The following is a 21,381-nucleotide window of genomic DNA, read 5'->3' on the forward strand; positions in this document are numbered from 1 at the left end:
TATGGACAGGAACACTCAAGGGTTAAAATATCTGCTGTGTAGAAGGCCACACCACAAAATGGTCTTGCATGCCCCAACCATGAACATATGAAGCTGTCTTCTATTGAGTCAGACCTTTGATCCATCTGGCTCAGTGTTGTCTACACACACTGGCAGAGATTCTCCAGAGTTTCAGATGTGGGTTGTGAAAGCTCCCCAGCTCCCACCACCCCCACCTTCAGCCATTGCTTAAAGGCTCTCTAGAGGCCTCAGTGTATAAATAGTCTTTATTTCAGTCAAAGACCAGATACAATAACAAGGTTTACACACACTTAATAATAATATATAACTTACAAATTAAAAGTCTGAGCCAAAAAGGTGGTACCTGATCTTGTAAACAGCTACACAGAATTTGGCCACCTTGAGACTAATTGCTGTATTTTGGTCTGAAAGCAAATAAGTGAGAAATGCAGTCAGGAAGAGACAACAAAAGAGGGGTAATTAGAAAGTTCTATATTTCCTTATAAAATGTGCAATTTTTAAAAATGTTCGATTGACTCCACTGAACTTAAATCACAGGGGCATACTCTCATTATACAGGATGTTCCAATACTTTTCAAACAAAACAGCTAAAGGTAAGGCATTACATTTTGCCAAAGTAAAAGCTCCTATAACTAGGGGCTGTTAGACTAGAGAGATAATTTGCCAGTTCAGAACTGGTGTAGTGGTTAGAGTGCTGGACTAGGACCGGGGAGACCTGAGTTCAAATCCCTATTCGGCCATGAAACTAGCTGGGTGACTCTGGGCCAGTCACTTCTCTCTCAGCCTAACCTACTTCACAGGGTTGTTGTGAGGAGAAACCTAAGTATGTAGTACGCCGCTCTGGGCTCCTTGGAAGAAGAGCAGGATATAAAATGTTTTTTAAAAATAGCTAGATGCTATATTCATATCATTTTGATGTTCAATATCATTTATCCTCTGCTTTATTATCTCCTTGGCCCACTCATATCCTAATGGCAGTAAGATATTTGGTGATAAACCATACGTCAAGAATTTTGCCTCCAGCTGCAGAAACCAAGTTGATTGAAAAGTATCAAACAACATCAGTGGGGCTAATCTGGAAGGGTGTAATATTAACTTTAGCCAAAAAGTAAAGACCATATTTTGGTCTTCATCTTCAGGAGACCAACCTCAGGTCTTAGTACCACATTGGGGACACATCTCACAACCTTATTTTTTGTTAAATTTATTTATTTCTTCATTCATTCAACACATTTGTATACCACCCCAAATGCAAGTCTCTGGGTAGTTTACAACACTTGAAAAATTGCTCTAAGAAATTTGGATTGGATTGCAAACGAGGCAAAGCTGGAGTACAGCCAAAGCTGGTTACCATACAATTGTGATAAAACCTTTGCCTCAAAGAGCTTAACAGCGGCTAGGATAGAATAGCCCCCTCTAGATAAAAAAAATCTTAAAATTACTGCAGTGCTCCTCTGAGCATTTTGAACTGAGTGTTTTTTCTGAGCATTCCAGCTCTTTGAAGCATAAAAGACTACTCCCGGATACTTAAAACACTTTACCTGTTCGATCTCTACCCCATTAATTATCCATCTATGCTTCTTTGGCAGTTTCACAAAACCAAAAACCTTAGATTTACTATGTTTAATTGGCAACTCATTTTTGCAACTCCATTGGGAGAGCACATGCGATGCCATTCTCAGGCCAGTAATCATCATTCTCAAACAAATTGCGACATCATCTGCAAATAAGAGTTAATATAAATTTTTTGGCAATTTGGGAGGGGGGTGAAATTCCTGACCTTCAAGCTGTTTAACAAAGAAATTAATATACAAATTGAATAATAGGGAAGATAAAATGCATCCCTTTTAAACTCATCTTGAGGTAGGAATATAATCAGTTAGATGCTCCTGAGAGCTGCAACTAATTCTAAGAGAAGTATCTTGACATAATATCTGGATCAGTACTAAGAAGTGCCAATCATTAGTAGTTTTTTGCAATTTCTCCCATAATTTAGTTCTAGATACTGAATCAAACGCAACTTTAAAATCAACAACTGCCACATAGAATGAGTTTTTTTATTTACATAAATATTTCCCTATAAGATGTCACAGGATTAGGCAGTGATCCAAAGTAGATCTTTCTTCATGTAAACCTGCTTCTAAGCTATATAGTTTTCTATTTCAAGCCAGTCTTTCAACTTCCATAAAAGGTGTTTTGCATAAAGCTTACTAATTGTTTAAAAGATTGATAGGCCGATAGTTGGCAGGTTACCTCTGTTACATTTCTTAAAAATAGGAGGTACTGTATAATGCCCACTCCCCAGTCCCTTGGGATCTGAGCAGTTTGATCTATAAATGAAAAAAGAGAAACCAAAATAGGTGCCCACCAGTCTGAATTAGCCTTAATTAATTCAAAGGGTATTAGATCTTGACCTGGTGCCTTCCCCTCCCACATCAATTGTGAAATCAAGTCTTCTTCGCGATGAAACTTCGCTATGGAAACTGGTGGTCAATCAGATAACAAGGCCAAAATAATTTCAGATTCTCCTCGGTATTGGTTATCTGAATATAATTCATAAAAGTGCTTTTCCCAAATTGCTGCTGGAATACAATAATAAAGCCTAGATAGTCCTTTATTAGCCAGTTATGTGATAATACAACAGAACCACTGAGAATTCTTATCCCTTGCTACCTGTATTAACTGTTGCTAGGCTGCTTTCATAACAGTTCTCTTTTTAAGTGTTAGCAAGGCTTTGTATTGGTTTTTTAAATATATATATTGAAGTTATATTAGAATCCCCTTGCATATATTGCTGAAAGTGTCTTATAAGGGCCTTTTTTGCATTAACACACTCCTTATCCAAAAAATCTTCTAAGCAAATACAATGGGATTTTTCCTTCCTAGGTTTCCAGCCAATCATAGGTTTTTGAAACTTCTGAATAAGGCCATTGACCATAATAAAGATTGAGTGAGTGAATAAGGCCATTGAATAAATCTAAAAAAGGTTTCACTGGGATTATATTATTATTCTTGTCATGCACTTGCCTGTGGCCACAGTCTCCAACTGCTGCCCTTCCTCTCCTCCTGTTCAAGGTCTATTGAGGTAGCCTCAGAGGTGCTGGGGAGAGGGTTAATTGTCACCCTATTCCTCTGTCAAGCAGCTCCTCCCCAAGATTATCTAAGGCCAAGTCACTCCTATTTCTCCTGACCTCCTCATCCCTAGACATCCAAACTTTATTTAAAGCCCTGCAGTCAGGGAAATCCCAATCACCCTTTTCTGACTCCACCCTCTCCAATCTAGCTGCTTTCATCCTCCCTGCCTTCAGCTGTTGCCAGTCTTGCCAGCTGTTGAGACCCTGCCTTCTCCTTTTTGTCACCAGGGGGCAACCGGCTGGGCCATGCTGGCCCATCCACAGTCTGTGGGCTCCCAGGTCTTCTGGCTCTCCCCTACAACCAGGGAAGGTCCCAGCCGGCTTCGACTGTACCCAGGAGTGGTGCGGCCTCCATCTTCCCAGCTCCACAACTGGGTAAGTAATTGGGCCCTCCCATGGCTGGCAGGAAGGCCCAACACACACACACACACACACACACACACACACCCCATGAGTGCCTGGTTGTTCTCTGGTGGTTCATCCTTGGAGAGCTGGGACAGGTAATCAGCACTGGTATGCTGCTTCCCCTTCTAATGGCATATGCCAAACATATAGGGGAGAAGGAAGAGATACCACATCAGGATATGGGTGTTATGGTCTTTTATCCAATGGAACCATTGTAGGGGGCGTGGTTGGTGACCAAAACAAAAGGGCTACTTTCTAGGTGGTATTGCAAAGAAGCTACGGCCCATTTAAAGACTAAGGCTTCTTTTTCGATAGTAAAAGGATTGGGGGTCCAATAAGGATTGGGACTCAAGGATAAAAAGAGACTCCATCTCTAGAATAGCAAATCTATTTGCAGTTCTAATAGAGTACAAAGTACTCATAGCATCCTTAGAAGAAGTAAAGTTATCCATTTTAAGTTGTTTCCCCTTTGCTGATGTAATTCCAGAGCTGGAACGCATCCTTTCCCCCCTCTTAGTCATCTTGGTTGGAGGTTTTCTTCTGATGTCTCCAGACAAAATATCAAAAAACTCTTCATGCAAAGGCAAATCACTTTTGAACACTTAATCAGTTCAACACCAGATAAAACATATCTTATCAAACTAAGGCTTGATAATAAAAAAAACCAACCACCACAAAAACAGGGTAATTACAGACTAAACGGAGGAGTCAAGAGAAAACACTTCCAACCCCAATGCCATCTTGACTCCTCCCCCAGTGGCCTTAGAGTCATCGCCTGGAAAGGGGGAGGTTGACAGCACCTTATTCCTCTTCTCCCTGCTGGTATGAGTTGCCAGATTCCCTGGGCAGCCTCCGCAGCCACTCTGGAGGCCCACTTGCCCTCATCTTTGGCCATGGCATGCAGCCCTTAAATGCTTGGAGGCACACTGCGCAAGCTCTGCTTGGGGTGGGGTTGCTAAGGGGCATGCTCCTAGCCCCCACAGGATTATGCCCACGCAGCCCTCTGCTTGTAGCTCTACCACTGAGCTACAGTCCCTCCTCCATCCTTCTATGTGAGAAATAGCATATCATGCAGGATTGGGGAGGGAAAATACACAAATCAGTAAGCTAAGGCTCACACCTTAACTAAATGGCAGCTCTGCAATTACATGATTTCTCCCATAGTCATCTCTAGAAGAACTTTGTACAAATTAGTATACCAGTCCTATATTGCCTCCAAAAGATTAATTACAATATTTAGAATAGATACTTGAAGAAGCTGGAGATGTTTTGATGATGGAGATTTTTATTGTGTACAGTGTTGTTGTCTTTGTGTTTGAGTTTATTGGACACAAGATGTAAGGGTCATTTTTCAAATAACTGGTGTCAGGCTGACATTTCATACATGATAAAATAGCTGCCATTCAGGATTTGATCTTAGATGAAGGTTCTGGCCTTACATCACTGAGACCAGAGTGGATGAAGCAGACGGTGGTAGCCAGTCTCATTTATTTATTTATTTAATGTTTGTTTATATTTATAAATCTGCCTTTCACCAATTAGCCCCAAGGCAATATACAAGATTAAAACCAAATATAGTAACAACCAACTGAGTGTACTGGGACATGAGAATCAATGGTGGGGGGGGTGATCTCTGTGGCTGGAATCCGAAGGGTCCCTTATATGAAAAGAAGACATTTCCACCCCACTTTTCTCCAATTCTCACTCCTCTGCAACCTTCCATGTTCTAAATGACTAATCCCATCCCTTCCAGAGGGTCCCCTGATCCCCCGCAATGGCTTTTCAGGGGGCAAAAGGGACAGCAGGAAGAATGGAGAGGGAAGAAACCTATTGTATGAGATATGGTTCTCTGCAACACACCAGGTTCTCTGCAACACACCAGTCCAGATTCAGTGGTTCAGGAAATAGAGTCTCTCTTACATTTATAAACCGCCCCATCCAGAGGCTCTGGGTGGTGTACAACAACTTTTTAAAAGACATAAAACCCACAATTAAAACAATGCTAAAAACAATATAAAAATTCAAAAATGATTAAAACTATTTAAAACCAATTAAAATACATTTAAAAACAACGACACTTTACAAGCCTTGGAAGGCCAGGCCCAATAAATAGGTTTGAATGTTTGTGTCTGCTGTTGGGCACTCAGAATAGAGATTATGTCAGTGTACTGCCCACCTTGCTGCCTAACAGTTTCCTTGCCTGGGCTAGCAGATTTCCAATGTGGTACTGAGGCACTGATGTCCAGAGGGGGAGCAAGGGGGGCAGCCCCCCCTGGACTGAGCTAATATTGCCACACTACTTGCTTCAATTGCTTGTACCCTGCCCAAGAATGTTGGGTGCCCACCCCCTGCCTGGGAAAAGTCCTGTAGATGCCCATGTATTGAAGTCTTCCAAAATATTTGTCCTGTGGGATTTCAACACACATATCAAAGTGTTCTCATAAGGTATGGCTCAGGACTTCAGAGCCACTATGACAACCATGGTGCCTGCCTATCCCAGATTGGTTTTGACTCTACACATATGGGAGGTCATATGGGGTTGACTTGATATTCTCAGCTGGGCAGGCTGATGCGCTCTGGGGGGTAGGGAATGGGTCAACAACTACCTTATAATGGATAGATCATTATTTGGTGCAGTTTAGGCTCACAGAGGCTCAGATCATTATACGTGAAGTTTAGTCAGATCCTTTCTAGGGTTGGAGAACCATATAAGTTGGTTCATGCCCTGAGGCTGATGGATCCTGATTCCTGTTGGCTTTCTGGGAGTTTCCTCCTGACATGGCCATCACTCCTGTCAAAGCCCTGGTCAATCTTTAGAATATAGGTGCATAGACACATGATCATTCCTAGATGCTCTCTCCCACCAATCAGAGTCCATTCTTCTGTCTTTTATACGAGGAGTTTGGGGCAATGAAGCAACTGGGATAATGGCTGGAATACAAGTGTATTCTCAAGGACAAATCTGCCCAGACTTGGGGAAGTGATCACTTTAGAGCATTTTTCCTTGATACTGATGGTAGCATTCATTTTCCTGACACTGTTGAGTCTGAACAGTATAATTCAGTGTAGCTGAATAGTACGTACTCTGGCTCAGATACTGGCTTCCAAGAGTGCCCATTGTTCAGTAGCCCATCAAGGCCATTTTGCTTAAGACTTTGGGTATAAAATCACTTGCATCCACTACAACCTACTTACATGCAATTACATGGGGACATCCTATTGAATGCAACTTGGGCTGCAATACAGTAACTAGATGTTCATATAGACCTTTCTTGCCATGACTACTTGAAAAACAGTGGCTTACCACTTGTTTGTTCATTCCTTGCTCATCTCCGCTAATAACATTTTGCCAGAGTGACTGGCTCAGTGCAGATGGTGAAAAATGCCTTACTGGGGAGCCATTCCAGCTGCCTTGAAGAAAGCATCCGTGAAACTGTTTCTGAAACTATCATCCTTGAGCAGACCCAAACAATTTGGCTATCAGTCAGTTGCAAGCCTCCCCTTTGGGTGCAAGATGTTCACATGAGAATAGGAAGTGGTGATGCTCCTCCAAGAACTGTTGCATTATATTTATTATCTGAACCCATTTTAATCTGGCTCCCAGCCCAGTTTGGGATTGACACAGTCTTAGTTATCCTACGGGATGATTTATAATATAAGAACATAAAAACAGCCCTACTGGATCAGACCAAAAGCCCATCTAGTCCAGCACCCTGTTTCACACAGTGGCCCACCAGATGCCTCTGGGGAGCCCACAGGCAAGAGGTATGTGCATGCCCTCTCTCCTGCTGTTGCTCCCCTGTAACTGTTATTGAGAGGCATCATGCCTCTGAGGCTGGAGGTGGCCCACAACCACCAGACTAGTAGCCATTGATAGATCTGCCCTACATGAATTTGTCTAAGCCCCTTTTAAAGCCATCCAAGCTGGTAGCCATCACCATATCCGATGGCAAGCAATTCCATAGATTAATTATGTGCTGCGTGAAAAAGTACTTACTCTTGTCGGCCTTAAATTGCGCAACCTTCAGTTTCATGGGATGATCCCTGGCTCTAGTGTTTTGAGAGAGGGAGAAAACTCTCTGTCCACTCTCCCCAGTCCATGCATAATTGTATACACCTTGATCATTTCTCCCCTTAGCCGCCTCTTTTCCAAAGTAAATAGCCCCAGATGCCTCATAAGAAAGGTGCTCCAGGACCCTGCTAATCTTGGTTGCCCTCTTCTGCATTTTCTTAAGATACAGTGACCAAAATTGTACGCAGTACTCCAGATGTGACTGCAGCATAGATTTGTACAAGGGCATGATAATATTAGCATTTTTATTTTCAATCTCCTTCCTAATGATCCCTAGCATGGAATTGGCCTTTTTACAGCTGCCAAGCACTGAGTCAACGCTTTCAATGAGATGTCCACCACAACCCCAAGATCTGGTCAGTAACCAACAGCTCAGATCTCATCAGTGTATATGTGAAGTTGGGATTTTTTGTCCCAATATGCAACACTTGCTTACATTGAACTGCATTAGCCATTTTGTCACCCACTCACCCCTGCTCAGTCCCATGTCATTTTTTCTATGGAGTCCTACAGGATTATATTCTGTCCCCTTTACTATTTAACATCTGTATGGAACTGTTGGGTCATGTCATCCAGGGGTTCAGAGCAAGAGTCATTGATGGCATCCAGCTGATGGCATCCAGCGCTTGCTCACACTCTCTCCCCACCTTTCCTGCTCATCCAAGTGAGCAGTGGATTTTCTAAACTGGTGCCTGGAATTAATAATGGGCTGGATAATCAACTGCAGCTTAATCCAGATATACTGTTGGTGAGAGAAGTTGGCTTGTTTTGGATGGGATTTAGTAGTTAGGTTGCAATCCCCCTCAAGGACCAGTTTAACCGTGTAGGCATGCTATTGGATCTGGATACTTAAGTGGCATCAATAGCACATAGTACCTTTCACCAGCTGGTGCAGCAGATGTGATTCCTCTTGAAAATTGCTTATCTTGAGATGGGGCCCAGGTTCAATCTTTGGCATCTCCAGGTAAGGCTGAGATAAACCCCTGTGTAAAAACCTAGAGATTTGGTGCTAGTCAAAAGACAATACTGAGCTAGACAGACCAATGGTCTGACTCAATATAAGGCAGCTTCCCATGCCACACTAAACTATACTCTGGATAAATAATCCAGATTGGATTACTGCAGTATTTTATAGCCAGTGGTGCTCTTACCCCTGGACTTTGGGTTTGAAGTTCAAGGGCTCCACACCATCTGGGTCCCCCCAAATCCTCTGTAGTCTGTCCTGGGTGGTGTGGTCACGTTGCTGCTGGCACGCACTGCGCTGGGTGGCCGAGTGTGATTGTGACCTGTGCTGGGTGTTTTAGAGAGTGGAGGGGTGGGAGGAGCATGTGTGGGATGGGAATATGTTAAGTTGCATGTTGAAACGTTTCTGCTAATGCATATTCGCACAAATATACCTGTTTTATAATCTTACATTTTGTGAGCTCAATTGCTGTTTGCACCATCAAGAAACCACATGTTTAAAATATGGTGAGGCTCTTCTCACGATCAGTGAGAAGAGCCTGGATGGGGTTTGCGGGGAGAGCGGCCTAAGCTCTCCCACACGACTGCCGGCTCTGTTACGGAGGCAGTGGGGGCTGGAGGGATTGGGGGCTGCATGGCCCCTGGAAGCTCCAGCATGCCCTGCACGAGTGCGCAGGGCATGCTGGAGAGACCCCCGAGCTAGGAGGCTGCTTCTCAGCCTCCTGTTTGGGGGTCTACTCGTGAGTTGCCGCGCCATGGAGCCGAGCCACGGCAACTCACAATCGTAGAGCTCGGGTTAGCAGAGCGCTCGCTCTGCTAACCTGGGCTTAGGGGAGGGTTACTTAAGTGGGTTAACCGCTTGGAGGCCACCAGGCTCGCCTGTGAGCCCAGTGGTTCTCATAGTCAGGCGAAATCAGGCTCGGCTCCCCTAGCCGGATTTCACCTGATCGTGGGAATAGCTTCTGTGTGTGGGGGGGTGATGTTTAACTCACAGAGGGGGAGGGGAGCCTCTAAGGGCCTTTAGGTCCAGGCTCCAAAATTACCCAGGTGCACCTCTGATTATAACAGGTGCTGAAAACCATTTGAAAACTTCTACTGGATCAGAATGCAGCAGTGAGGCTACTAACCAGGACCCACCATATGGAGCCCATTACACGATTGTTTTGTTTATGGTAGTTGTTATTTTTCAACTCCACTGGTTTTCCATTTGTTTTCAGGCACAACTCAAAGTTGATTAAAAATATCTATGAAGCGCAAAAGTCTGGACGTATTAACTTGAGCATTTGCTCACCATGCATGGTCCCTATTTAAGTGTCTCACTTTCAAAAGTAAGTGGCAACCAAAGCTTTTTGAGCTATGGAACACGCTACCCAGAAATTTGGTGATACCATCTTTTCTGTAGGTACAAAACAGTTTTATTCCCTTTAGTGAGTAAGTATGAAGATTTCTTCATAGATTTACTACTGCTTTTAATTTTCCTTTATAGTTTGCTAGTTTAGTGCTTTTATTTATTTGTAAGCCATCGGCGGGGTGGGGGGTGTCAGTCCTGTTAAGGACAACATGTCGGTTATGTTTTTAATAAAATGTAGATATGTGTAGTAATAATGGTTAGGTAAGTGTAGTTAGATAAGCGTAGTAATAATGGTTAGGTAAGTGTAGTTAGATAAGCGTAGTAATAATGGTTAGGTTTAATAGCAGGATTCTACCCAAGGGGACAACCGGTTGGATTCCAACTATTAGCACTGTAATGTTCTGTGGATTGGAGTTCCTTCCATGAATGAAAGGAGAGTTGTCCTCCTGGAAGTACCCCGCCTGAGAGCACAACCCCCTTCTGATTCTGCCACAGAGTCCCACAGCACAAACGGTTAGGATCCAGCCCTGTATGTCTAGGCAAGGCTCTCATTATTTTACTTGATTTTCTGTGCATTTCTCTGACCACTGACACAGACAGGATGAGCGCTATAGAAATAATAAAAGGGGGGGGGGGGGGAATGAGCCTAAACCAAACTTTTGGTCAGCTCAAGGACTGCCGTTCCTTTTAGCTGTATTTATCCCTTTATTCTTTGTCCCATTTGTATTATTTACCACTTGTATTGATTTCTGCAATACAAATCACTAACGTGCTCCCTTGCATTCTCTCCCTCCTCTATTAACAAATCCTTACTGAGATTAAAATTAATAATTCAGTTTTAAAGCTAAGTAATTTCCTTATTACTGGCTAATGGCTAATTTTTCTTCCAAGCCACAATTATTGCTCCCTGTCCTATCACTCCCTTAGTTTCCTCCTGCTCATACAGAAAATGGTTGAAAGAGGCTACTGAACATCACCTACATGGTGTATGAATGTCAGACTTGCATGAACGGAACACAACACCGTTAATTTAAAACCTGACAATAACTCACTCCTGTGAGCATGGGCCTCTGCAGACAGCAGAACAGCATGCTCCACCTATGGATTCGTTCTTGTCTGCTTCTGCAGAGCGAGTGACCTTCAGCGGCAAAGGATGTGACGGAGCTGTCTCGTGCTTATTCACTGTAGCAGGAGAGGAGCTGTTCTTTAAACATTCTAATCTAAATTGAGATGCATTTAGATAGGAGTTGTTCTTTAAACACTACTCATCAGCAATTCCAAACAGTACTCCACTTGTACATGTGTTTGGCCTGAAGTACCCAAGGAGCCGGTGATTGATTATACAGTATTCTAAGAGAAAATGAAGAGTTCAGACTTGCATGGCTCCTAAAGGCGAGAGTCCTTCCTTTTTGGACTGGGGGTGTGCGTATCTGTCTGTGTGACCAGGAGCAATGCTAAAATAATTAACCCAGAAACCTGAAGGGATGGCAAAGATCATAGCTGGAAGGATTGTAGAGTAGAGGCATACAAGGGTTTGTATCTTGAAAGTTGGATTGCCACGTTTATCTTGAACCTGCTTCTCTGCCTCTAGTATTTGTGCATGTATCATTTTATAATATATGCTTTGTGTGTGATATTTTCCCCCAGATGCCTCATCTATTAATAAACTTGACTGACACAGCAGACGAATATGCATAAATTAAGCAGGTGATACATGTGCCATTAATTTATCTCTAGGCTGGGAAAACTTCACCTGCTTAATTTCTGTATGTCAGCCTGCTGTGTAAAGGCACATGAGCAGAGTTGATGGTGGAAAGAATATAAAGATCATAACCCTTTCTTAAAGAAGGAGGGGGGGTGACAGTCTCATTGACGCTGGATACATCTGTGGTGAAGAAATAGGAAATGTATGTTGATCCCTCTTTGACACACATGCAGTAGCCTTTAAAGCCATTTCAAATTGCTTTTGAGAAACACACTCACAGGAATGCACAAAGCCCTTTTTCCAGACCCTTGAATGTTTCCACTCAGGGCAATTTCATACAATAGATTTCAGGGTACACAAGATGTTTATGTAAAAATATAAAGCATGTGTGTGACAAACATGTGCTTGCAAACATATACATCATGTGTACACTCATCTGGCATGTGCACTTCATGACAAGCCTGAATTTTCTGCAGCATGTATGAAGGAACCTAGGTTAGGTCAAATTCTCATTTTCATTATAAGGTCTGAACAAGGTGACTTTTCTTTCCTCATTGTCACATGGCAAAGCTTTCTTCCAAATGTGCTCCCACATGCTGAGATATTGGATTTATTACATCCTAGAAAACCGTAGCTTTTGATCATTTACCACATAAGAGTGTAAATATTGATTTTACCACATATGGACACATTCAGAAGAAACACTTATCACATGGATATCATAAGTGACTTTATGATTGGCCAACCCACATTCAAAACTTTTTTTATTGAACAAACTATTCAGAACACTGAGCAGCATATAGATATGCCCCATGAGGTAGCTACAAAGTGACTCTGTAGGGTTTAAAAACTCCTTCAATGGCTGGAGTTAGTTTGCCCTTGGAGTACCAACACACACAGAAGGATAAGTGTGTGTGATCTCAGAACGTTGTGTGGACTTGATGCCTAATGTCCTTACACCAGTTACTTCCAAATTGTGAATCACAATCTTTCAGTCACTCATATAGCCACAAGAGTATGGGTACCAATAGAACATGAACAGGGTAGAGTGAGTGTAATGTACACAGTGTGGTATGGTGCACAGGGTCATTTTCACAGTGTAGTGCAAAAGAAGAATGGAGAGACCCCACATTTACTTCAGCCAAGTAATGAGCTCAGAGCCAAAGTATGTATTACATTGGAAGTATATGACTGGAACTCCCAACATACTTTTCTTCTTGTAAAACCAGCTAGGTAGGCTGCAGTTTGGATAGCATCCACACTGAAGGGGAGAGGGGATCAATTCCTTTCCCCTGCATTGCAAGCCCTGATCCAAATTACCCCTTGAAGCTGCTATTAGCTATAGAAGGGAAGACTTGCTGGCACAAGATTGTGGGAAGTTTAATTGGTTCTTTGGGAGATAGGGGAGGGTTTTATCCCCTTCCCCCTGCACCATGACTCCAAATTGCCTCAGTAACCAAAGTGGGCCTTCCATGAGGCGAGGCAGTTACCTTAAGTGGAGGATTACTAGGGTGGCAGTGGGGCAGCAAGAAACCTCCTGCCACCTCACTGGCCTTCCTCTGCTGCTTTCTGCCCCATGAGCAGCTCTTCAGTAAGTGAGGCACATCCACTGCTCAAAGAGCTGCTCCTCTTCTTCTGACCATCTCGCCCTCCCCCTACCACCTCCTCCCTTGTTGCTGGGTTGATAATGAGAAAGGGAAGGAAGTAGACAAGGAAATGAGGGAAGATCATAGAACACTGTAGACACTCTAGAGCAGGGATTCTCAACATTGGTCCCCAGATGTTGTTGGACTTCAACTCCCATAATCCCCAACCAAAGGCCACTGTGGCTGGGGATTATGGGAGCTGAAGTCCAATAACATCTGGGGACCCAACATTGAGAATACCTGGTCTAGAGCACCTGCAATATTCATTCAATGGTGTACTGTAGACATTCTATATAGTAAGGACTCAATGCTCATTTGCTCTTCTGCGTCCTCCCTCTTCTTAGCCAAGTGGTAGGGAGGAGACAGAGTAGGGTGTGCACATCATGTGGTGGCTATTGCTGTCACAAAGGAGATGAGGATGTGTGTACACAGGGACACATACAAAACCAAGTTATTGCCACCATTGCTGCTTAAAAGGGGGGTGGGGAGGGGAGTGTGCCCAGCTTGCAGTTCAGGGGAAAGGAACGGATGCCCTTCCCCCCTGCAGTGTGGCCCCATTCCAAACAGCAGCCTGCCCTGCATGGCTGGTTTTACAATAAGAAAACTACATTGGGAGTTCTAGACTGAAGAACTAGTGTAGTGTCTAGTCTGGCTCTCACTTGGCAGTCTAAAGGAAGATACTAGTCTTTCAGCCACCGCCAACACCACTGCATAACATTTATAGTTACAAACAAAAATACTGGCATACCTTTAGTAGATTTGAAGAGTTTGCACTAAGGAAAATTGTTGTATTATAGAGGCACAATAGTGCCTGTATAGACAAGGAGAGGAGTAAAAACATCATTGCAGCTTCATAAGCCCTGAACATTCTATCACTCATAAAATCGATAGTATCCATCCAGACCTACTCTGAACAAGCTGCAACTAGGCACTTAAATGGAATGGCTTAATACAAGACTTACTAAAGGTAAGGGTAAAGTGTGCTTACAAGTCGATTTCAACTCCTGGTGGCCACAGAGCCCTGTGGTTTTCTTAGGTAGGAGGAGTTTACCTTTGCCGCCTCCTGCGCAGTATGAGATGATGCCTTTCAGCATCTTCCTATATCGCTGCTGCCCAATATAGTACCAGCGGGGATTCGAACAAGGCCTACTACAGCATCCTAAAATAGAGTCAGTTACAATATGCTACAGTTCCATCTCTGTTAATACATTTGCTGCTTAATATTTTTATAGCCAAGTGATGCTAATTAGGCAAAATGATAAGGATTTTAATAACTATTGCTGTACTAAGTGAATAAAACATTCATAGCTTTGTTCCCAGTAATTATTCTGATTGACTTAGCGCAAGTTAATAGTCAGGGAGAAAGATGATGGCACATTTCCCAGGGATTTTAAAGTCTGTTCTTCAAAAACTCTGACAGTGCAGTCAAAGATGATTGAAAATTATATATTCTATATTCTTAGAATATTGTCTTTTTTAAAGTTGCAGAAATATTTCAGCAGAAGCAAATTAGGGTAGGAACAAGGAAGTATCTAGTAGACCAATCCCTAAAAAATGAGCCACCAGTGGGTTGGATTATGAAAGAAACTTGCAACTTTTGGCCTTCTCCATGTCTATGAGACCGTAATGCAGACCACTTCCAGGTATTACAAGACAAGGTGGGCAAGCCAATTCTATCCACAACATTAACATGGTAAAGCAAGCCTTTGTTTGCATTACAAATCCTAAAGCAGCACCCTCTGTGCAAGACAAGACATGAAGAGCTGCCTATACATTAGAGAGTGGGGGGGGGGCGACCTATTAGATACCCCCTCAAGAGGAGGCTGTTCTGGGCTGGTTTTAGGAGGATTTAAAGCACTTGTTCTTTGGTAAATGCACAGAGCGCCTGGAAGACCATGAAACAATTAATCAGGTCAGTCAAGTAACTACTCCACATTTATCAAGAAGCAAGTCATGTCTTCTGATGGCACAGAACTGGCCTAGAACAACTGTTTTCAATTATGAAACAGTTCAGGTGGATGTTTGTGCTGTTTCTTTTTAAAAAACAAAAACACCCTCATTAGTTTCTAGTGTCACTGTAATTTCCCTATTAAAAGATGGTGCAAAAGAGGTTTTAGGGCTTTCCAAATGACCATTGCACCAGCCTGTGAGCAGCAGATCATGACACCTATGTACTTACTGCATGGCCAGGCAGGAGCAGAGCCAAGGTGGGCTGGACTACCTGTCTGGAATGTGGAGCACTGGAGTTCACCTGAGACTAGGGCACTGTGTGCAAATACCCCTAAGTAATCAATTCAGGCACAATTGCTCACAATTTGACTTCTAAAGCCCTGCTAACCAATGGGATGCATGCTTACTAAGAACTCACATTTACTGTCTAATGGGACTTACTGGCTAACATACACAGAATTGCAGCCTTAAGGTTCTTCAGAGTAGGGATGTGCCCGAAAGTTATTTGGCGCTGGTGGAGGTGGTACTTTAAGGGTGGGGGAGGGTGTACTCACCCCTCCCGCTGCAGTTTCCCTGCTGGCACTCCGTTATTTTCAAGCCCCTTGGGTGGCAGCGTTCCTCCCTGCTGGGTTTTTCAGTTCTATTCTACATCAGGAGCTTTCCCACACAGGATTTCTAGTTCCCGGAGTATCTGATGAGGGAAGCCACTTCGAATGAAACTTACAGCAGTAGGGAAACATCCCCTCCCCTCTCTATTGCAAGTTTTCTTTTGTGTAAGTTCACACACAGCTCGCTTGTATGTTTTCCTTGAGGCCAATAGCTTCCTATGGGAGGTGAGATGCCATGCCTCCCCTTTTCCCAAGGGTTTAGTAATTAAAGCAGCTTCTGTGATCTGACCCTTGAAGTCCACACACACACACACACACTTCTGCTTAATTGGTTTGTGGATCAGACTGCTTGTCAGCCACCCTTGGCTTTCTATTAGGGATGTGCGGACCGGTCCGGCGGCCCGGAGGTTTGGTCCGGAGGTTTGGGACTGAACCAACCCCACCCCCGGTTCCCCTTCCCCCCGCCGGCCTCTGAAATCACCACCACGGCCCAGGAAACTGATCATTTTTGACCCGTTCAGGCTGTAGTGTGCCACGGCAGCCATTTTGGCCGCCACCACACATGCGTAAATGGCCTCTGTGAGACCTGGCATGGCCCATGGCCTCGCAGAGGTCATTTGCGCATGCACGGTGGCCATTTTGTTTTCCCCCAAAATGGCCACCGCGCATGCATAAATGACCTCTGCAAGGCTGTGGGCCATGCCAGGCCTCGCAAAGGCCATTTACGCATGCGCGGCAGCGGCCAAAATGGTCACCACGCACACTTATGGAGGCCCAAAGGGGCAAAAAAGGATCCCTTTAAAGGATGGGGCCACTCTGCAAAGAGCATCTGCATGCTTGCATGCAGAAGGTTCCAAGTTCCTTCCTTGGCATCTCCAAGATAGGGCTGAGAGAGACTCCTGCCTGCAACCTTGGAGAAGCTGCTGCCAGTCTGTGCAGACAATACTGAGCTAGATGGACCAATGGTCTGACTCAGTAGAAGGCAGCTGCTTATATTCTAATCACACAGGCTGGGAGAGTATTATCCAAACCAGCCCACTGTGGACAAAGCAGGCTGTAGTCTACAAAAGCTTGTACCACATTTGATGTTTTAGTTTTTAAGGTGCCACAACATACATTTGTTATTTAGCAGAGCAAAGGAACCTATTAGGACCCCCAGTTGCAGGGGAGTAATGGCAGGAGAGAGGGCATGCCCTCAACTCCTGCCTGTGGCTTCCAGCAGCATCTGGTGGGCCATTGTGAGAAACAGGATGCTGGACTAGATGGGCCTTGGGCCTGATCCAGCAGGGCTGTTCTTATGTTCTTATGACCATTCTATCTAAAATCAGCTTCTGTGATTTAAAAGGAGAGGAATGGCAAAGAGAATTATTCTAGTTTTATAGTGTGTGTGTGTGTGTGTGTGTGTGTGTATCTATATCTATATATAGATATATATCTTTAACATCAAAGGCTGGCATATCAGAGCTTGTTCCTCACCACCAGTACCTTTTAAGTCTTGCTCCTCTGACCCAGCACAATCAAACTTGCCTAGTTCAGTTGCTATGAAATCTCTCCTTAGGCTAGAACATTCTCTGCACCAGATATTCTTCTCTCTAAGGCAAGCTTTTTTGTGGAACATAACCAGGAGGTCAACATTCTCAAGACTCCGCATTTTTTTCCAAGCTGCTGAACTGAATTTGGCTTATGAAGTTAATACTTTATTAGGCTAGTTTTCTGCATATATATCATTGCATGGTAACAAGCCAACTATTCACATACCATTTTAGAAAACCCCCCACCCTTCTAAATATACAGTGATAAAAATAAAACATCTGGACCAAGTATGAAAGCCGGCTTTTGTGAAATGAGAACCATAACAATCACAAGGCAAATAAGAGAATGCTGCCTAACGTGAGCAAGTTAGACTTCAGACCTTTTCACTACTTACTTTGCTAAGGTACAAGCTGGTGTCATGTTTAGGATGTTGGATAGTGACTTGGGTTTGAATCCTCACTTGCCCAGAGACTCAGTGGATGAAGTCAGACCAGCCACATACTTTATCCTAACTTACCTCACTGGGTTGTCCTGATGGGAAAATGTGATACCATCCCAAGCTCAATGGAGGAAGGAGGGGGTGGGGGTGGGGGTGGGGGAGAGAGATAATAGAGAATCTGGGCTAACTACAGGGAATACGTGAGAGTGCTCCAGAACAGGGTTTATTCCAGGCTTTTCTTTCAACTGCACAAGCAGACAGTACAGCCCCCTCCCCCATCCCTAATCCATGATCACACCTCTCACATGTTTTCTAATGTGGGGGGCGGGGGCAGCGGGAAAGGGAAATTTAAAAAAAAACCCTTTTGAGATAGAGGAAGGAGGGAAGGAAAATAAGGAAAAAAGGTGCCTTGCAAAGAATGGATGAGATTACAGTATCTTCTTTCTCTAAACTATGGTGAGGACCAAGGCTCCTTCCTTGCAAAAAGTGTTAACTGAGGGGGCGATTATAATTTATCCTGTATAGGAAAATGATTGTCCTGCAAAATATGTTGAAGGTTCTGTATGGTAGGAATAATAGGTTCTAAAAGAGACTTATCACAAAATGGCTGCTCAAAAACTGCATAGCTGTTGCTGCCCTTTAGCCATAAATCTGTTGTAAGGGCAGTGCAATGAGAACAGCAAGTCTGACTTGAACACAAAGATCTAATTTTCATCTTACATGGTAAACACTTGGGGATAAATCCACCAGGAACTTTCAGAAGCTACATATTTTATCATAAGGGAAGAAAGGAAACAGGGCAATGCAGACAACTGGACAAATGATCAGAGTGAGACACATCTCCTGTAATGTAACATGAAATTCCCATATTATTCACAATGCTCTCTGGAAATTCACAGACATATTCACATTAGTATACATAACTGACCTTCATCTGTGCAAGTCCTAAGCTCTTTCGCCAAACTGAGTCTGTGAAGTCCAACACTGTTGGGCTCAGGCCTTGTCTCAATCTCAGGGATCTTTTTGAAAGATGTTGCCTCCTGAAAGGCCTGAGCTGAGCTGAAATTTCTGGAAGTCCAATGATGTGATGGGAGTGTTGTTTAAAGTCTACTTCATTTCTTTGGGAGAGTGAAGGAGAGACAAAATTAATGCAGAAGGTGACCCCAAAGGACCCTGAAATTGTAGAACACGATAGAGGCCTGTGTCCTGCCCTGTCACTGCTGTGGTAATTGGGAGAAGGGAGAAGAGTAAGGGCAGGAGGAAGACAAGAAGCTACACAAAGAGCTGGAAGTGGAATTGGCCTGGCTGCTAAAAGACTTGAAGGGCTGAGAAGGAAAAAGTCACTTCAGGGGCTGGGGCTGATATCAGCTGTAGCTGCTGGAGTCACTAGTAGGTTGCTAAAGCAGCTCAGTTTTCACTAAGCCACTTATGTATTTGGAAAGAGTTTCTTGCTGGCTAGGACAAGGCAAGCACAAGGTATATACATATGGTATATACAGGTGAAACTCAGAAAATTAGAATATCATGCAAAAGTCCATTAATTTCAGTAATGCAAATTAAAAGGTGAAACTGATATATGAGACAGACGCATTACATGCAAAGCGAGATAAGTCAAGCCTTAATTTGTTATAATTGTGATGATCATGGCGTACAGCTCATGAAAACCCCAAATCCACAATCTCAGAAAATTAGAATATTACATGGAACCAAGAAGACAAGGATTGAAGAATAGAACAATATCAGACCTCTAAAAAGTATACAGTGTACTGTGCTTGATTGGCCAGCAAACTCGCCTGACCTGACCCCATAGAGAATCTATGGGGCATTGCCAAGAGAAGGATGAGAGACATGAGACCAAACAATGCAGAATTGCTGAAGGCCGCTAATGAAGCATCCTGGTCTTCCATAGCACCTCATCAGTGCCACAGGCTGATAGCATCCATGCCACGCGCATTGAGGCAGTAATTGCTGCAAAAGGGGCCCAAACCAAGTACTGAATACATATGCATGCTTATACTTTTCAGAGGTCCGATATTGTTCTGTTCTTCAATCCTTGTCTTCTTGGTTCCATGTAATATTCTAATTTTCTGAGATTGTGGATTTGGGGTTTTCATGAGCTGTACACCATGATCATCACAATTATAACAAATTAAGGCTTGACTTATCTCGCTTTGCATGTAATGCGTCTGTCTCATATATCAGTTTCCCCTTTTAATTTGCATTACTGAAATTAATGGACTTTTGCACGATATTCTAATTTTCCGAGTTTCACCTGTACATATTGACTACAGTAAAGCCTTCAGTTGTGTTAACCTTGTCAAGTTGTGGAATATCCTTAGGAAAATGGGCGTCCCAGAACATTTCATTGTTCTCATGAGAAACCTATACACAGGACAGGAAGCCACAGTCCAGATGGAACTTGGTGAAACAGTCTGGTTCCAGATTGGCAAAGGAGGAAGACAAGGATGTATACTTTCTCCTTATTTATTCAACTTCTATGCTGAACATATACTGAGAGAAGCTGGATTGGAAGAAGAGGAGCGTGGTTTTAAAGTTGGAGGAAGAAACATCAATAACCTGCGCTACGCTGATGACACTACTCTGACAGCTGAGAATGCGGATGATTTGCAAGCTCTAGTAATGAAAGTCAAGGAGCACAGTGAAAAAATGGGAGTACAACTAAATGTAAAGAAGACTAAACTAATGACAACAGGTACAGCAACCAGTCTAAGAATTGACAATGAAGACATTGAAGTGGTGGATAGCTTCTGCCTTTTAGGATCGACTGTCAACAGTAAAGGATCCAGCAGTCAAGAAATACGCCACAGACTAGCGCTTGGTAGGGTAGCAATGAAGGCTTTTGAAAGGCTATTTAGATGCCATGATGTGTCTACACCTACAAAGATTAGAATCGTTCGGACAATGGTTTTTCCCCTGACACTCTATGGATGCGAAAGCTGGACTTTGAAGAAGCAAGATAGAAAAAGCATTGATGCTTTTGAACTTTGGTGCTGGAGAAGACTTTTGAGGATACCATGGACAGCCAGGAAAACAAACAAATGGATCATAGAACAAATCAATCCAGAATTTTCACTCAAGGCACAAATGACCAGGCTCAAACTATCATACTTTGGACACATGATGCGAAGATCCAGCTCCCTTAAGAAATCCATAATGTTGGGAAAGTTGAAAGAAAGAGAAGAAGAGGACAACCAGCAGCAAGGTGGATGGACTCGATTAAAACAGCAATGAATGCACCACTGAGAGAGCTTAAAGGCCAAGTTGAAGACAGATCATCCTGGAGAAAATCTATCTGTGTAGTTGCTAAGAGTCAACACCAACTTGACGGCACTTAATCAATCAATCAATCAATGTACATATTCCATTATTCTGCTGTCTTACAGTCAGTTGAATCCCTTGAATTTTATTCTTACCTAAAAAAAACCAAAAAACCCTTTTGGTAAATTGTTGTACAAGATTGTATCAGAATGAAAAAAAAACAGCAATTCAACATGGCTGGAGAAAAACTAGGCCTTCTGCAATGCTGGCTTGTA

At 43.2% G+C, this 21,381-nt stretch overlaps 1 protein-coding gene across 2 annotated transcripts in view; it reads right to left on the bottom strand.

The window, feature by feature from the left end:
* The window catches only part of ACVR1 (activin A receptor type 1), a 248,157-nt gene that overhangs the window by 200,752 nt on the left and 26,024 nt on the right, over positions 1 to 21,381 (bottom strand). Inside the window, exons 1-3 of one of the 2 annotated variants that reach the window (XM_053259730.1) lie at positions 8,784 to 8,931; positions 8,509 to 8,627; positions 365 to 425 (exon numbers count right to left, since the gene is read on the bottom strand). In XM_053259730.1, coding sequence (XP_053115705.1) covers positions 365 to 425; positions 8,509 to 8,590 — 143 coding nt within the window. In that variant the 5' untranslated portion in view covers positions 8,591 to 8,627; positions 8,784 to 8,931. Of the gene's footprint in view, positions 1 to 364; positions 426 to 8,508; positions 8,628 to 8,783; positions 8,932 to 21,381 lie in introns of those variants that run through there. The other variant, XM_053259716.1, reaches the window with a different exon arrangement.

Source organism: Hemicordylus capensis, chromosome 1, assembly GCF_027244095.1.
Source record: "Hemicordylus capensis ecotype Gifberg chromosome 1, rHemCap1.1.pri, whole genome shotgun sequence".
Lineage (NCBI taxonomy): Eukaryota > Metazoa > Chordata > Lepidosauria > Squamata > Cordylidae > Hemicordylus > Hemicordylus capensis.